At 20.8% G+C, this 17,155-nt stretch overlaps 1 protein-coding gene across 1 annotated transcript in view; it reads left to right on the top strand.

The window, feature by feature from the left end:
• The first annotated feature begins 161 nt into the window (after positions 1-161).
• Positions 162-17,155, top strand: part of LOC122512664 (ubiquitin carboxyl-terminal hydrolase 48-like) — a 166,042-nt gene continuing 149,048 nt past the window's right edge. Inside the window, exons 1-11 of the mRNA XM_043628633.1 lie at positions 162-298; positions 752-891; positions 1,295-1,501; positions 3,401-3,721; positions 3,805-4,041; positions 4,199-4,437; positions 7,055-7,338; positions 7,722-7,823; positions 10,230-10,627; positions 11,497-11,818; positions 13,683-13,867. Coding sequence (XP_043484568.1) covers positions 758-891; positions 1,295-1,501; positions 3,401-3,721; positions 3,805-4,041; positions 4,199-4,437; positions 7,055-7,338; positions 7,722-7,823; positions 10,230-10,627; positions 11,497-11,818; positions 13,683-13,867 — 2,429 coding nt within the window. The 5' untranslated portion in view covers positions 162-298; positions 752-757. The remainder of the gene's footprint in view (positions 299-751; positions 892-1,294; positions 1,502-3,400; positions 3,722-3,804; positions 4,042-4,198; positions 4,438-7,054; positions 7,339-7,721; positions 7,824-10,229; positions 10,628-11,496; positions 11,819-13,682; positions 13,868-17,155) is intronic.

Raw genomic sequence — 17,155 nt, 5'->3', positions numbered from 1 at the left:
TCTATATAAATGTGAAAGAATAGTACATATTAATCTCAGTGCAAAAATAAATGCGATTACAGTGATATTTTTGCAGCAACAAAAAAAAAATAGTGTTAATTTCAAGTGTGTGTTTGTGTACGTGCGTATTAGTGGAAAAAAGAGGAATAAAATCACATTTTGGATATTATATATATATTAAATTAAAAAAATTAACTTACCCAATGCTTTTAACTATATTCACGAATCATCACAAAAATCACAGTGTTTTTCTTTTCTACAATAATCACCATACATCAAATTTTACCATCAAATCGGGGTTTGTAAACGAATTAATAAATTTTGATCTAAATTCTTTTGTCTATTATGGCAATATGTATTTTTTAAATTAGAAAAGAAATCTATTTTACAAATAAATATCTTTATAGAGTAAATTTATCGAGAGGGTTTACGGTCATGGCGGGAAGAAGTGAAATTTTGTCACGCTGCTAGTTATATATATTGTATATAACTTTTGTCTGGAGAAAAAATTCCTAGAAAAAATATTTCTATTGTTTTGTTTTTTTCAGAAAGAAGCATTATTGATATGTCAAAAAGTAATTGTTTTTTTTTGTTTTATTATTAAAAAAAGATCTTGTCGTGTGTGTTTTTCTCCTTGTTTTTTGAGGTTATGTTTGACAATATTCGCAAAATAGGAAAGTTGTCGAATTTTTTTTTGTTTTCTTTGCGAGATTCTGAAAGAATAATTTTTTTATTTATTGTAAAAATTTAGGTCAAAATGGCACCAACGAAGAAATTAGATATAGATAAACAAGCATGGATTTGGACCGAAACTGTTCAACCGAATGAAATTCAAAGAATTCATTTGGAAACTGCTTATCGGCTAGGATTGAGAAATTGCACGAATTGCAAGTAAGTTTTTACAATCGCTAATTGTTTTCTATGTTTTTCTGTCTCTAAATATTCCTTTGGTCTTTCAATTTCTATTTTTTGTGTATTTTTGAAAATTGTTATTCTTTAAAAAAATAAAATTTAAAGAAACAAAATTTTCTCTTCCGAAGTGAATTTAATTTTTAAAAATAAAATAAAAATACCGCAAGTTTATTCAGAGGATTGAAAAGATTCAGAGTGAAATTGAAAAGAAATTGAAAAAAAAATCAAATTTGATTGACAGTAACTTTTATTCTTTGGAAAGTTTTCCAAAAATTTGTTTGTTCTTTTTCTTGATTTTTTGTTGTTGTTTTACTTGTTTTTTTCCTCGGAAAAAAAGAGAGAATTCTTGAAGAAAATTAAAATTTTTGGTCTTGTTTCTCAGGCGAAATTGTAGCAATAATCCACAATGTTTAACGGGATTGGGCGAAGACAAATATTTAAATTCGAATGAATCGAAACTTGATCCTTTGGAGGATTCGTTGAATGAAAATCTTCGCGATACATCGCAACCTGTTGGTTTGAATAATCTCGGTGCCACTTGTTACGTCAACAGTTTACTCCAACTATGGTTTCACAACGAGAAAATGAGGTAATAAAATCAGGGCAAAAAAGGGAAATGAATAATAAAAAGATTTTTGTTTTTGGAAATATTTTTTTTTTTAAACTCTAAAAATTAAAATTTCTATTCTATTTAAATTTATTTAGTAATTTTCATGTTTTTTTGACTTTTTTTAATATTTTTTTTGTACTTTTTACTTTTTTTGCATAATAAAACGAAAAATTTGTTTTATTTTAATCTATTTTGGGAATTTTTTATTTTTTTGGTATTTTTTTATTCTTTTTTATTCTAAAATAAAAAGAAAAATTAAATATATTTAAATTATTTCGTATTTTTTCATATATTTTCATGTTTTTTGTATTTTTCTTTTTGTAAAATAAAAGAAAAACTTTATTCTATTTGAATTTATTTAGTAATTTTCATATTATTTGTATTTTTTTCGATAAAATAAAAATTTCTATATTTAATTTATTTCGTGACTTTTTTATTTTTTAATTTTGTAATTTGTCATTTTTTGATATTTTTTATTCTTTTTTGTTAAATAAAAAGAAAAATTCAATTTATTTAGTATTTTCTCATATTTTTTGTATTTTTTTTTGTGGAATACTAATAAAATTTTCTATTCTATTTGAATTTATTGTAAAATTTTTGTATTTTTTAATATTTAAAATTTTTTTTTGGTGGAATAGAAAAAAAATTTCTATTATATTTGAATTTATCACAAAATTTTTGTATTTTTTAATATTAAAATTTTTTTTTTTTGGTGGAATAGAAATAAAAATTTCTATTATATTAGAATTTATTGCGTAATTTTTTGTATTTTTTAATTTTTTAAATTTTGTAATAGTAAACAATTTTTTGGTTTTTTTTTTGTAAAATAAAATAAAAAAAAATTTGTCAATTTAAATTTATTTCATAATTTTCGCAATTTTTCATATTTTTTCATATTGTTTTGTAAAATAAAAATAAAAATTTATTCTTTTTAAATTTAATTCGTGATTTTTTAATTTTTTAATTTTTGTAATAGTAAAAAATTTTTTGTTTTTTTTGTAAAATAAAGAGAAAAATTTATTCTTTTTGGCTTTAATTCCTAATTTTTTTATTTTTTGAATTTAGTACAGTTCTTTGTATTCTTATCTTTTTTTTGTATGTATTCATATTTTTTTGTATTTTTTAAAAAATTTTATTGTAAAATATAAAGAAAAATTTATTCTTTTTGAATTTATTTTGTGATTTTTCTATTTTTCAATATTTTCAATTTTTAATTCGTAATTTCTCAATATTTTTATAAAAGAGCAAAATTTATTCTGTTGAAATTTAATTCGAAATTTTTTTATTTGTTTGTATTTTTGTAATTTTTTTTAGATTTTTTGTATTTTTATTCTCTTTGTAAAATAAAAAGAATAATTTATTCTTTTTGAATTTATTTCGAGATTTTTTAAAGTTTTTGAATTTTATAGTTCGCATTTTTTAAAATATTTTTTTATTCTTTTTGTGAAATAAAAAGAAAAATTCAATTTATTTCATATTTTTTCAATTTTTTTGATGGAATTTTGTAGTTTTTTAAAATCATAAGTAAATTTTATTCCTTTTGAATTTATTTTGAAATTTTCGAATTTTTTTGTACTTTTTCTTTATTTTTTTCGTATTTACTAATTTTCTTTCCAATTGTAAAATAATTATTCTATTTGAATATATTTTCTATCTGTAACTTTTGTATTTTTTTTCTTTTGTTTGTTTCGCTTTGTATTTAAATTTCTTGTTCCAAAAAATATACTTGATTTGAATTAATTTCGTAATGTGTAAAATCTAAAGAAATGGAAAAATTAAATTTATTTATTTTTAATTTAATTTTTAATTCAATTTTATTCATTTTTTATTCACTTTTTAAAAATAAATTATTAACTTTTTCTTTTTTAAATTTGACAGGAGAATAATTTACGAATGGAATTTGGAGGATGACGCCGAGGAGAAGGCGGCAATAAAAGTTGCCGAGGAGACAAATCAACTTTATCATCCGGTGACGGTTCTTGGACAATTACAATATATATTTGCAATGCTACAATTTGGCAATCAGCGTAATGTTGATCTTTTGAATTTTTTTTGTACATTATCATTGGACACGTGTACACAGCAAGATGCGCAGGAATTTGCCAAACTTCTTTTAAATCTCGTCGAGACAAAATTGAATCACGGAACTAAGGAACGATTGCGAAGTTTAACGCAGGGTCAACAGAGTTATATCAATTGGTAAATTCATTTTTCTTTTTTCTTTTTCTTCTTCTTCAATTTTCTATTCTTAATACTACGAAAATTTTTTCTCTTTTTTTTAGTTGCAAAACGTGCGGCACGGAATATCCAACGACGACGACATTTTACGAATTGGATCTTCAATTGGCGCAATCGTTGAAAGACTCAATTAATAAATATTTAAGCGAGGAACAATTAACGGACACAAATCAATATCACTGCGCGAGATGTAATGCAAAACAAGACGCGAGACGTTTTATTCGTTTGGATTCATTACCGGAAGTGTTGAATATTCATTTGTTGAGATTTGTCTTTCATCGGTAAGTTTTTTTTATATATTTATTTAATATTTATTTATTTAATGAATATACGGGCTCAAAGGCCCTTTAAAGCCATTTTTTTATTTTATGGAAAAATTAATTACATGGCGAAATAAAATTATAATATATTATTTTTTCGTTTATTTTTCGTCTTTAGATTGAGCGGTCAAAAGAAGAAAGTTAACACGGCAATTTACTTCCCTGATAAATTGGATATGTCACAATATCTCGATTGTCCGGCAAATACGCATGTTTACAATTTGGTGGCAATTTTGAGTCATAGAGGAAGTTCCGCACATTCTGGACATTACACTGCGACAATTTGCAATTCAAATGGCGAATGGTATCAGTATAATGACGCGAAAGTTGAGAAAATTTCCCGCGATGATATTAATGGTAAAGTATTTTTTTTCTTTCTTCTTCTTTTTTACTTTTTTTCTTTTCTTTCTTTTCGATTTTTTATTTTATATTTTTTATTTATCGATTTATCTTTCCTCTTTTTTTTCCTTCTCTTTTTTTTCATTTTTCTCCATTTTCTTTTTGTAAATTTGATATCAAAATTGACAAGAATTTGAAATTGTATTTGAAATCAAAAAATTTCAATTTAAAATTTTATAAAATTTCAATTTTTAATGAATTTATTTTAAATAGAAATTTTAAGAACAACTGATTACAGAAATTCAATTATTTTCATAAATTTATAAACATTCTCGTCAAAATTTCAATTATTTTTATAAATAATACAATTCTTCTCCGAAATTCAATTATTTTCAAAAAAATTAATTAAATTCTTGGCAAAATTTCAATTATTTTCAAAAATTTTCCTCAGTTCAATTATTTTTAATATTTACTATTTTAATAAAGTTTTCCAAAAGAATTCAATTATTTAAAGGAAATTTTAATAAAAATTTCACAGGAATTCAATTACTTTCCAATTTTTTATAAATTTCTTCGCACCAATTCAATTATTTTTAATTTTTAATAATGAAGTTTATCGAAAGAATTCAAATATATTCAAAGAATAGAAAAAAATAGTTCTGAGAAATTCAATTATTTCGCAAAATTTAAATAAAATTCTTTTAAAAATTCTATTATTTAAAAACATTTTGATAAAATTCTTTACAAGATTTAGTTAATAAAATTGCAATTTTAATAAAATTTTCCTATTCAATTCAATTATTTTCACAAATAATACATTTTTTATGGGAATTCAATTATTTAGAAAAAAATTTGAATAAAATTCTTCACAAGAAATTAATTTCATATCATAAATAATAATATTTTTCTCTGGAATTCAATTATTTTCACAAATAAAATATTCTTCACAGGAATTCTTTCCTGATATTTTATTGATAATAATTGAATTTTGGCAAAGATTTTTACTATTTGAAAAAACAATTGAATTTTTTTCGAAGGATTTATTAAAATTTTGTTGAAAATAATTCAATTTTTGCAAAACAAATTTATTATTTATGAAAATAACTGAATTCTTCAGAAGAATGTTATTATTTATGAAAATAATTGAATTATTGCTAAGAATTTTAATAATTTTTGAAAATAATAGAATTCCTGTGAAGATTTTATTAATTTTTTTAAAAATAATTGAATTTCTACGAAGATTTTTATTGTTTTTTTTTTAAATAATTGAATTTTTGCGAAGAATTTTATTAAAAGTTTTCAAAAAAAATTGAATTCGTGCAATAAATTTTATAAACATTGAATTCAAAATAATTTTATTCTTTCACTAAATTTTATGAAAATTGTATTGAAAATAATAAAAATTTCTGCAAAAAATTTTCTCATTTATGAAAATAATTGCATTCTTTGGAGGAATTTTAGTATTTTTAAAAATAATTGAATTCTTTTAATAAATTTAATTTGAATTGCATTGAATCAAAAATGTTTGTAAAAATCTTCGAAACAATTCAATTATTTTCTTAAAAAATAAAATTCTTTGAAGCAATTCAATTATTTAAGAAATTTTAATTAAATTCTTCCCAAGAATTCAAATTTTTTTCAAAAATAAAACTTTTCACATGAATTCAATTATTAAAAAAAAATTTTAATAAAATTCTTCCCCAGATTTCAATTATTTTCAATTTTTTTAAAAAAATTCGTTGCAAGAATCAAATTACTTTTATAAATAACAATATTTATAGCAGAGTTTAAATGATTTTTTATGTACAATTTTACATAAACTGATAAAAAAATAGCATTTATTCTTTATAATTTTTTTAAAATTCGCCGAAAGAATTCAATTATTTTTAGAATTTTTTTATAAATTTCTTTTAAAAAAATTTAATTTTAAGAAATATTCAATTATTTAATATATTATTTATCTTTGCATTTAAATAATTGAATTCTCGAAAAATTTTCTAATAAAAATTGATTAAAAATGAATTTCACTTAAAATTTGAAATTATAATTGAATATTAAAAGCATCATAGCGTGAATTTTTATAAATAAGTGAATTTTGAAAAGGGTTAAAAAATTAAAATCTTTGAAAATTTGAATTTATAGTTGCAATATTCTTATAATATAAAATAATGATTTTATCACTCTGTCATTTTAAATTTTATATAAAACGTGAAGAAATCGATTGCTCCGAGTCGAAGACTCGGAGTGATTTTTTATAATTTTTTAATTAATTAATTAATTAATTAATTTTTAAATTTTTTTTACATTTTTTTATAAGTTGTTTAATTTCAAAAGGTTTGGATTTGAAATCTTTAATTCCTATAGAAAAATAATAATGATTAATTATTTATTTAAAAAAAGAAGTTATTGATGTTTTCGAATAACTTTACTTTTGAAGAAATTTGTAAATAAATGTAATAGAACATTTTTTTGAGTATCTAATAATTTTTGGAGTGAAGCAGAATATTCTTGAGGGTCAGGGAAAAAGTCAAAATTTTGTTTGGAAATGTCAGGAAAAAAGAAAGTTTTTTCTGGCAATCTTGAATATGAAAATAAATGAAAAAATAAATAAATAATAAATTTAATGAAATTGCAGAACATACGAAGGCAACGAAACCGCGAGCAAAAGGCGAATATCTCTCGAACGCCGCTTATATGCTTGTTTATAAAAAATGCCACCAATTGGGAACAAAAAGGAAAGGACAGAGTACGACAAATAGTACATTAAACACGGAGATGACGACATTAAAGAAGCAAAGAAACAGTAATGGCGATATGGAAATTATCGAGGAAATTCCCGATACTTCGAATGGAAGTAAACTTTTAAATGGTGCTGCACATTTACACATTAGTTTAGAAGAGACGGAAAGACAATTGGATGTGAGAATTTTTTCAAATTGACAATATTTTCAAATTTGACAAAATATTATTAATTAATTCAAACATTTTTAAAATTTAATTATAAAAAATTTTTAGATTTTATGTAAATTTTAATTTTAATTTTACTTTTAAATTTTAAAAAATTTGATTTTATATAAATTTTAAACTTAAATTTCTTTCTAATTTTATTTAAATCATTTAAATTATCAACTTTGGAATTTTCTACTTTATTTTTCTAATCTATGTTTATTTTGATAATTTTGAGGGTAAGAATTAGACCTAATAAATAAAATAAAAATTAAATTATTAAATAAATAAAAAAAGAAAGAAATTTCTTTTCTCTCTAAGTAATAAAAATAATAATTGTTTTCCTTTTTTTGCAGCGTGAGTTTGAAGAATGGGGAGTGAGTAGAAAAATTCGTGAAATTCTCCGAGCGGAAAATGTCGACTACGAATTAAAAACAATTGACGCTCAAGAGCAGAAGGTAAAGAAAAATTTTTGTTTACGAGAAAAAAAAAACAATCAAATTTTTCAAAATAATTAAATTTCTTTCGAAAAATTTGATTAAAATCTTTGAAAATACATTAATTCTTACGAGAAATTTCATTAAAATAATCAATTCTTTCGAAAAATGTTTTTAATTATGTAAATAAATTGAAATCTTGATAAGAATTTTAATAAAATTGAATAAAGAATAATTAAATCCTTATATAAAGAATTTTATCAAATATTTCAAAATAAATAAATTTCTGCCAAGAAATTTATTATTTAGAAAAAAAATTAAAGTTTTTCAAAGTATTTAATTAAATTTTTTTTAAAGAATTTTATTAAAACTTTTCGAAGTAATAAAATTTTTGCATAGAAATGTATTCAAAATCTTAAAAATAATTAAATTCCTGCGAAAAATTGGTTTAATTATGAAAATAATTAAATTTCTGCGACGAATTTAATTGAAATTTTTGAAAATAATTGAATTTTCTCGAGGAATTTAATTAAAATTGTATTTTAAAAAATATTTTAATTCTCATAAAGAATTCAGTCAAAATTTTTCCAAGTAATTGAATTTTTACGAAGAACTTTTTAAAAATTTTCAAAATAATTAAATTAATGTGAAAAATTTTGTAAATTAAGAAAATAATTGAATTTCTGCGAAGAATTTAATTAAAAATTTAGAAAACAATACAATTTTATCGAGAAATTTAATCAAAATTGTTTAAAATAATTAAAATTAACAAAAATAATTGAATTTTTTCGAAGAATTTTATTAAAATTCTTTGAAATAATTAGATTTTTGTCAAAAAATTTATAAAATATGAAAATAATTGAATTTCTTCGAAGAATTTAACTAAAATTTTAAAAAATAATTGAATTTTTTCCAGGAATTTAATTAGAAACTGTTAAAGTAATTAAACTCTTGCAAAAAATTTTATAAATTATGAAAATAATTGAATTTCTGTGAAGAATTTTATAAAAGTTTTTGAAAACAATAAATTATTATAATTAATTAGCAAATTAGTGAATAATTAAATTTTTAAAAATTTCTTGTGACAAATTTTATTAAAATTCTTTAAAATAATTATATTGCTGTCAAAAATTTTATAAATTATGAAAATAATTGAATTTCTGCCACTAATTTAACTAAAATCTAAGAAAATAATTGATTTTCTTTGAGAAATTTAATTACAATTGTATTAGAAAATATTTCAATTCTCTTCAGGACTTTAATCAAAATTTTTTCAAATTAATTGAATTTTTGCGAAAGATTTTATTAAAATTCTTTAAAATAATTAAATTCTTGTCAAAAAATTTATAAATTATGAAAATAATGGAATTTCTGCGAAGAAATTTAACTAAAATTTTAGAAAATAATTGAATTTTTTCGAAGAATTGAATTAAAAATTGTAATCAAAAAAATATTTCAATTTTCAGAAAGAATTCAATCAAAATTGTTTTTGTCAAAAATTATGAAAATAATTGAATTTTTGCGAAGAATTTTATTAAAATTCTTTAAAATAATTGAATCCTTGGCAAAAATTTTATAAATTATGAAAATAATTGAATTTCTGCGAAGAATTTCAATAAAATTCTTTAAAATAAATAAATTCTTGTCAAAAATTTTATAAATATTGAAAATATTTGAATTTCTACAAAGAATTTAACTAAAATTAAAAAAAATAATTACATTTTTGGAGAAATTTAATTAAATTTCTTTAAAGTAATTAAATTCTTGTAAAAAATTTTATAAAATATGGAAATAATTGAAATTTTGCTAAAAATCTCGAAAATAATTGGATTTTTTCGAAGAATATAATAAAAAAATTTACCTATTAAAAAAAATATTTTAATTTTTATAAAGAATTCAATAAAAATTTTTTAAAGTAATTCTTGTCAAAAATTTTACAAATTAAGAAAACAATTGAATTTCTGCTAAAAATTTTATTAAAGTTCTTTTTAAAATAATAATATTCTTGTGAAAAATTTCCTAAATTATCAAAATAATTGAATTTCTGCGGAGAATTTTATTATTTCTTTAAAACAATTAAATTTCTGTCAAAGATTTGATTTATTATGAAAATAATTGAATTTCTGATAAAAATTTTCTTAGAATTTTCGAAAATGATGGAATTCTTGTCGAGGAATTTTAATAAAAAATTATATTGGAAAATATTTCAATTCTTATACACAATTTAATCAAAATTTTGTCAAAAATAATGATATTTCAGCGAAGAATTTAAAAAAATAATGGAATTTTGTCGAGGAATTTGAAAATTAGAAAATATTTTAATTCTCATAAAGAATTTGATCAAAATTTTTCAGAATAATTAAATTTTTGCAATGAATTTTATCACATTTTTAATAATATAATATTGAATTGTTTTTTTGTTAACAGAGAAAAATTGTTGGCGATCACAATGTTAAGCGGCAATTGGTGATTGATTTTTATCAAATGATTCAAAATAAGGATTCACATTTTGAGCATGTTTGGATACCAACGGAATGGCTGACAAAATGGCTCAATTCACAAACGAATATTATTTCGTCAATTGACGTGACAACGTTACAATGTTGTCATGGCAATTTCGATCCGGCGAAAGTGAATAAGGCAAAATGTATTCCGACAAATTCCGCGGATTTACTCTATCAAAATTATGGCGGCGACATTCGACTCGATCAAATGTCACTTTGTCGGCCTTGCGTCGAACGAAAATGCACCTCGCAAAGATTTAAAGTCTCGCTGGAGAAGGACGCGAAGGAACTTGGCGAATTGGTTCGCGCCTTAAAAATCACGTGAGTCGGGCAGAAAAAAAAACACTTAAAATTATTATTTAATTATTTTAATTATTTATTGTATTTTTTCAATTTTTTGTTTACAATTCGTATTTTCAGTTATTATTTGCAATTTGTTTTTTTTATTTTTTTAGAATTATTATTTTCAATTTTTATTTGCAATTTGTATTTTCAATTTTTATTTCCAACTCTTATTTTCAATTTTTATTAGCAATTTTGATTTTCAATTTTTTCTTGTAATTTTGGTTTTTAATTTTGACTTTCAATTTTTTCTTGCAATTTGGTTTATAATTTTTAATTTCAATTTTTATTTAGAATTTGAATTTTTAATTTCTTTTTTTTATATTTTTATTTATAATTCTTATTTTTAATTTTTATTTGCAATTCTTATTTTCAATTTTTATTTACAATTCTTATTTTCAATTTTCATTTCCAATTCTTATTTTCAATTTTTATTAGCAATTTTGATTTCCAATTTTGATTTAATTCAGACAGTTGGATTTTTTTAATTTTCTTTTCCCCACTTTTTTAATTATAAAAACTGAAATTCTTATATATTTGAAAAAAGGGAAAAATATAATTTGAAATAGAATTTAAATTATAATTTACAATAATTATTTTAAATTTTGTTGATTTTTGTCAATTTTTTTCTGTTTTGAATTTATCAATTCAAGTTTTTATTTATTTGGGTAAAAAAAAAGAAATAATTGAAGTTGTAAAATAAAAATTGATAATTATAGTTTTGAAAAATATTAAATAAAACAAAAATATGAAAAATCATAAATAAAGAATTTAAAAAAAAAATAAAATGTAAATAAATAAATAAAATGATGACAATTGTTTAATTTGTTTGATGATTCCTCTTGCAGAGATGATAATTGCTATATTGTGGGAGCGGAATCTTTGAAATACTGGCGAAGGCTGGCGACAGAAAAATTTAACGAGGAACTAAATGAGAAATTCAATATACAATCGAATCAACAAAATGGCAATGAGGAGCCAGGAATCGAGGAGGACGACGATAATGACGTTCTTAATTTTAATGAAGATTTATTGTGCGAGCACAATTGTCTACGTACGCCGGACTCGTCGAGGAAAGTTATTCCAAAAGAGGCGTGGGACATTTTGCGAAAATATTTTCCCGAGGCGCGGGAATTTTCAATTCAAGTGCATCCTTGCAATATTTGCGAGGTAAGATTTTTCTTTTCTTTTTTCTTCTAATATCCACATTTCGTTCTTTTTTATTTAATTATTTATTTATTCTTTTCAATATCCACATCTCCTTCTTTTTTTATTTAATTATTTATTTACTAGCAAAAGTTATGCGCGTGCAACTTGATATTTAGTTATTTTCATTATTATGTGAATTACAAAAATTTTTATTTTCAAATATACGTTTAAGAATAATTTTAAAACCAATATTTAAAAAATTGACTTATTAAATTTATAGAAAGAATTCAATTATTTTCAACAAAGTTTTAATAAAATTTCAGGAAAGAATTAAATTATTTTCTAAAATTTTGATAAATCTTTCGAAAAACTCAATTATTTTTTTAAATGGTAAAATCTTTGCAAAAATTCAATTATTTTCAATAAAATTTCACGAAAGAATTCAATTTTTTTTTCTTAATATTCGTTATAAAATTCTTCAAAAGAATTCAATTATTTTCTTAAATTTTAATAAATTCTTTGAAACTATTAAATTATTTTTATAAATAGCAACATTTTTTGTAAAAATTCAATATTTTTAAATACAATTTTAATAAAATTCTTCGCAGAAATTCAATTATTAATCTATAAAATTTTTCGCAAAAATTCAATTGTTTTAAAAAAATTTTAATTAAAATCCTTCTGAGAATTGAAATGTTTTCTAATACAATTTTAATTCAATTCCTAGAAAAAATTCAATTATTTTCAAAAATTTTTAGCAAGATTTAAATCATTTTCATAAAAATTATAAAATTATTTGCAAGAATTAAATTATTTTAAACAATTTTAATTAAATTGTTCGATAAAATTTAATTACTTTCTAAAAATTTTAGTTGAATTCTTCGAAAAAATTGAAATATTTTCATCATTTATAAAATCTTTGACAAGAATTTAATTATTTTAACGAATTTCAATAAAATTCTTCGCAAAAATTCAATTATTTTCATAGGTAATTTATAAAATTTTTGACAAGAATTAAATAATTTTAAAGATTTTTATAAATTTTTTCACAGAAATTCAATTATTTTCATAATTTATAACATTTTTGACAGGAATTTAATTAGTTTAATGATTTTTAATAAAATTTTTCGCAAAAAATTCAATTATTTTCTGTAAAATTTCATGAGAGAATTCAATTTTTTAAAAATATTTAATATTTCTCCAAAAAATTTAATTATTTTCTAAAGTTTTAATAAATCTTTCAAAACAATTCAATTATTTTTGTAAATTGTAAAATTTTTTGCAAAAATTTAATTATTTTTTATAAATAGTAAAATTTTTTCCAAAAATTAAATTATTTTTTATAAATAGTACAATTTTTCCCAAAAATTCAATTATTTTTAATACAATTTTAATTATAAAAATATTGAAAATATTTTAAAATTGAAAATTCATATTTTTTTTTGTTTTAAACAAAAATCCGGGAACAAAATGGAAATGTGTTCAGTAATAAAATAAAATTTCTATTTCTAAATTTTGTAAAATTCTAAAAATTTGAATCACTTGTGGAAAAATTAAAATTCTTTTGAATTTCTTAAAGAAGAAATATACGAATTTTGATGAAGTAACGTAGAAATTATTTTCAAATTTTAAAATACTAAGGAAAAAATTTTTGTTTTTGGTTTGTTTTTGTTTGTAATAAATTTGAATTACTTTTGTTTGTAAAAAATTTTAATTTGTTCTTTTTTGTAATAAATTTCAATTTTTCTTTTTTTTTGTAATAAATTTTAATTTTGTTCTTTTTCGTAATAAATTTTAACTTTTCTTTTTTTTTGTAATAAATTTTAATTTTGTTCTTTTTTGTAATAAATTTTAATTTTCCTTTTCTTTTCTTTTTTTCTTGCAGGCGAGTTTCGAAACTGTTCAAAAATCAAAAGAGGAGGACAAAGTAAAGGCGCGAGAGCAAAAGAATGAATTGAGAAATTTATACTACGGAAAATACAGGAATGAACTTCAAAAGTGCACCGATCCAACGATTATTTATTACATTGTCGAGAAGGAATTTTTGGACAATTGGCATTCATTCATTCGGTGAGTCAATAAAAATCATTTTTTTCTATCGACTATTTTTTATTCTATAAATATTAAAGTGCCAAAATTTTCCAAGAGATTTTCTCTTGGAATAATGTCGAATTTTTGGAAAATTTACAAAGAAATTACAAAAATTTATGCAAATAATTAATTAATAATTAAAAAAATTTGAAACTTGAAAGAAAATTTGTCCAAAATGTCAAAAAGAAATTGAAAAATGTTTTAGTGGAAAAAAATTCCGAACTTTGAAAATAGTTCGGAAATAATTGAAAATCGAAAAATCAAAAATTCGAATTTTGGGAAAATTTGGGATGAAACGGAAATTGAAAATAATTAATTAAAAAATTTGAAAGAAAATTGGTTCCAAATATAAAAAATTTGCAAATATTTTAGTAAAAAGAATTTTAGTAAAAAAAACCTTCAAAAATAGTTCGAAAATAATTGAAAATTGAAAAAGAAGAAAATTCGTAAATAATAATAAAAATTCGAAAAATTAATTTGTTAAAGAAAAAATTCTTTTTCTCTTTGCGAAAAGAACAAAAATTACTTTTTTATTTCTTTTTGTGAAAAGGAAAAACTAATTTTTTCTTTTTCCAGAAAAAGAATTTTCTTCTTTTTGTGAAAACGAAAAACTAATTTTTTCTTTTTCCAGAAAAAGAATTTTCTTCTTCTTGTTCTGGAAAAGAAAAAAAAATGAAAATAAAAGAAAAAGTAGAGAAAAAATAAAATTAAACGAATGATTAGAATTTTTGACCGTTTTTGAAAATTATCTCTGTCTCTCTCTCTGCTTGAGAATAATTGTTATCACTAAATTTGAGACAATTGTGAGTTTTCTCAACCAGAAAAGGTTAAATTGCATTTCCGTTCGCGTACCAAACTGGAAATAAGACGAAACGTTATTAAGACAGGGTCTTTTCCTGAGTCGATGTATCATTTGCTGCTAGGTCGTTAGGCGGTTTCAATTAGTTTTCCCTAGTTCCTTGCCAACAGATAAAGAGAGAGAGAAGGAGAGAGAGAGAGAGAGTCTTCCCAACCTTAATCGTGTGGTCCAGTTTTTTCTGACAATTAGGAAAAGCTCGTTAATGCGCGCGATATCCTCTCTCCCTTTTATTTTAACCTATCGCTATATATTCACTTTAGGTTTCATTTTTCTAATAAAAGAACAAAAGAATCACGAGGAATTTTAATTTTCTATTTTAAAAAGAATTTTTTTTTCTCTTATTGAAATTTTCTTTTTTTTTAGGAACCAAAAATAAACCCAAAAAAAAAGATGGAGGAACCAAAAATAAGAAAAAAATGTATAAACCAAAAATAAATTCAAAAAAGTATATAAAGGAACAAATGTAAACCAAAAACGAACCAAAATTTTTTTTTGGTTCGTTTTTGGTTTACTTTTACTTTGTTTACGTTTGGTTTAACTTTTAATTTTGGTAAAGAAACAAAAGTTAAACCAAAAACAAACCAAAATTTTTTTTGGTTCGTTTTTGGTTTAACTTTTGTTTCTTTATATACTTTTTTGGATTTATTTTTGGTTTATACATTTTTTTCTTGTTATTTTTGGTTCCTTTATCTTTCGTTTTGGTTTATTTTTGGTTCCTTTATCTTTTTTTGGTTTATTTTTGGTTCCTTCAACTTTGTTTTGGTTTATTTTTGGTTCATTTATTTTTTGTTTAGTTTTGGTTTTTTACTTTTCTCTTGGTTAACTTAAAAAATGTTTTATAACTGTTTTTACTTTTTTCACTTTTTTACTTCTTTTTTGGTTTATTTTTCGTTTCTTTTCCTTTTCATTGGTTTGTTTTTGGTACCTTTACTATTTTTATTATAATCTTGTCTTTTTTTGCATTCTTTTCTTCATTTTTTTATTCGGTGAAAGAAAGATTAATTTGGTTTATTTTTTACTTTTTTTGGTTTACTTTGGTTTACATTTTTTTGGTTTTTTTAGTTCCTTTATGATTTTTAGGGTTTATTATTGGTTCCTTTACCTTTTTTGATTTACTTTTGGTTTCCATTTTTTTATTGGTTTATTTTTTAGTTCTTAAAAATTTTTTCTGGTAGTACCTTTACTTTTTTATGTTTTATAATTCATAATTTATGATTTTTTGTTTAGTTTCTTTTGGTTTATTTTGGGTTCCTTTCCTTTTTTAATTTTCTTTTGGTTCCTTTACCTTTTTTAGGTTTATTTTTTTATTCCTTTTCCTTTTTTTATTTGCTTTTGGTCCCTTAACCTTTTTTTGGCTTCTATTTTTTTATTGGTTTATTTTTGGTTCTTTAAACAATTTTTTTGGACCTTTTGGTTTATTTTTGGTGTACTGTTTGTTTCTAGTTATTTTTGGTCTGTTTTTGGTTTTTTTTCGTTTCATTTTATTTTTTTATTTTATTTTATTTTCTTGTTTTTTATTTTTTTCCTTTTATTTTATTAAAATTTTTTTTTTATTTTATCCTTATCCTTTGGTTTGCTTGTGGTTGATTTTTGGTTTCTTTACCTTTTTTTGTTTATTTTCTTTACTTTTAAAAGAAAAATCGTTTTTTCTTTGGTTAAATTTAATTTAATTTTACCAAAATTAATTTTTTGTTTTTACATCGATTATTTTTTAATTGTCCCAGAAAAAGAAGGAATTGTAAACTTATTCTACATATATTTTATTTTTTTGCTTTTCTTTGTGTTACATTTTTAAATTGACAGAAAAAAATCTTTTATACCTTAATCCTCGTGTGTTTACCATATGTGACGTCTGACTAAATCAGGATCAACCCTTTTACTTGGATTACACAAAATGTCATGTCACGCGTACAATTTTAACAACGGTTCAACTCTTAAATCCTGATCTGAAATTTTCTAATTTATTCCAATTTAAGAACCAAAAAAAAAAACAAATTAGCAAATTCAATTGTAATAAGTTAATGAACTATAATAATTTTAACTATGCATTAAAAATATAATTATTATTATCATCTTTTTTTTGATAATTAATTTAATTATAATTAAATTAGTTAATTATAATAATTTTAATTGTCGAAAATATAATTATGATAATTATTGTATTTATAATGATTTAATAAAAATAATAATAATAAATATAATAAATAATAATAATAAAGTAAATTTTCTTTTTCAAAAGGAGATTTATTATTATTTTATTTAAGATTTATTTATTCTATTTTTAATAATTTACACAAATTATTATCAAATAAAAAAAAATAATAATACATTATAATAATCGTAAGTTCCTTTCCGTTAGCAAATTATCTGCATTCATTTGTTTGTTTTGAAAATTAAACTTTGTGGGT

This window comes from Leptopilina heterotoma, unplaced genomic scaffold (genome assembly GCF_015476425.1).
Source record: "Leptopilina heterotoma isolate Lh14 unplaced genomic scaffold, ASM1547642v1 Lhet_123, whole genome shotgun sequence".
Classification (NCBI taxonomy): domain Eukaryota; kingdom Metazoa; phylum Arthropoda; class Insecta; order Hymenoptera; family Figitidae; genus Leptopilina; species Leptopilina heterotoma.
Note: the sequence above shows the minus strand (reverse complement) of the source record. Positions and strands in the feature narration are given on the sequence as shown.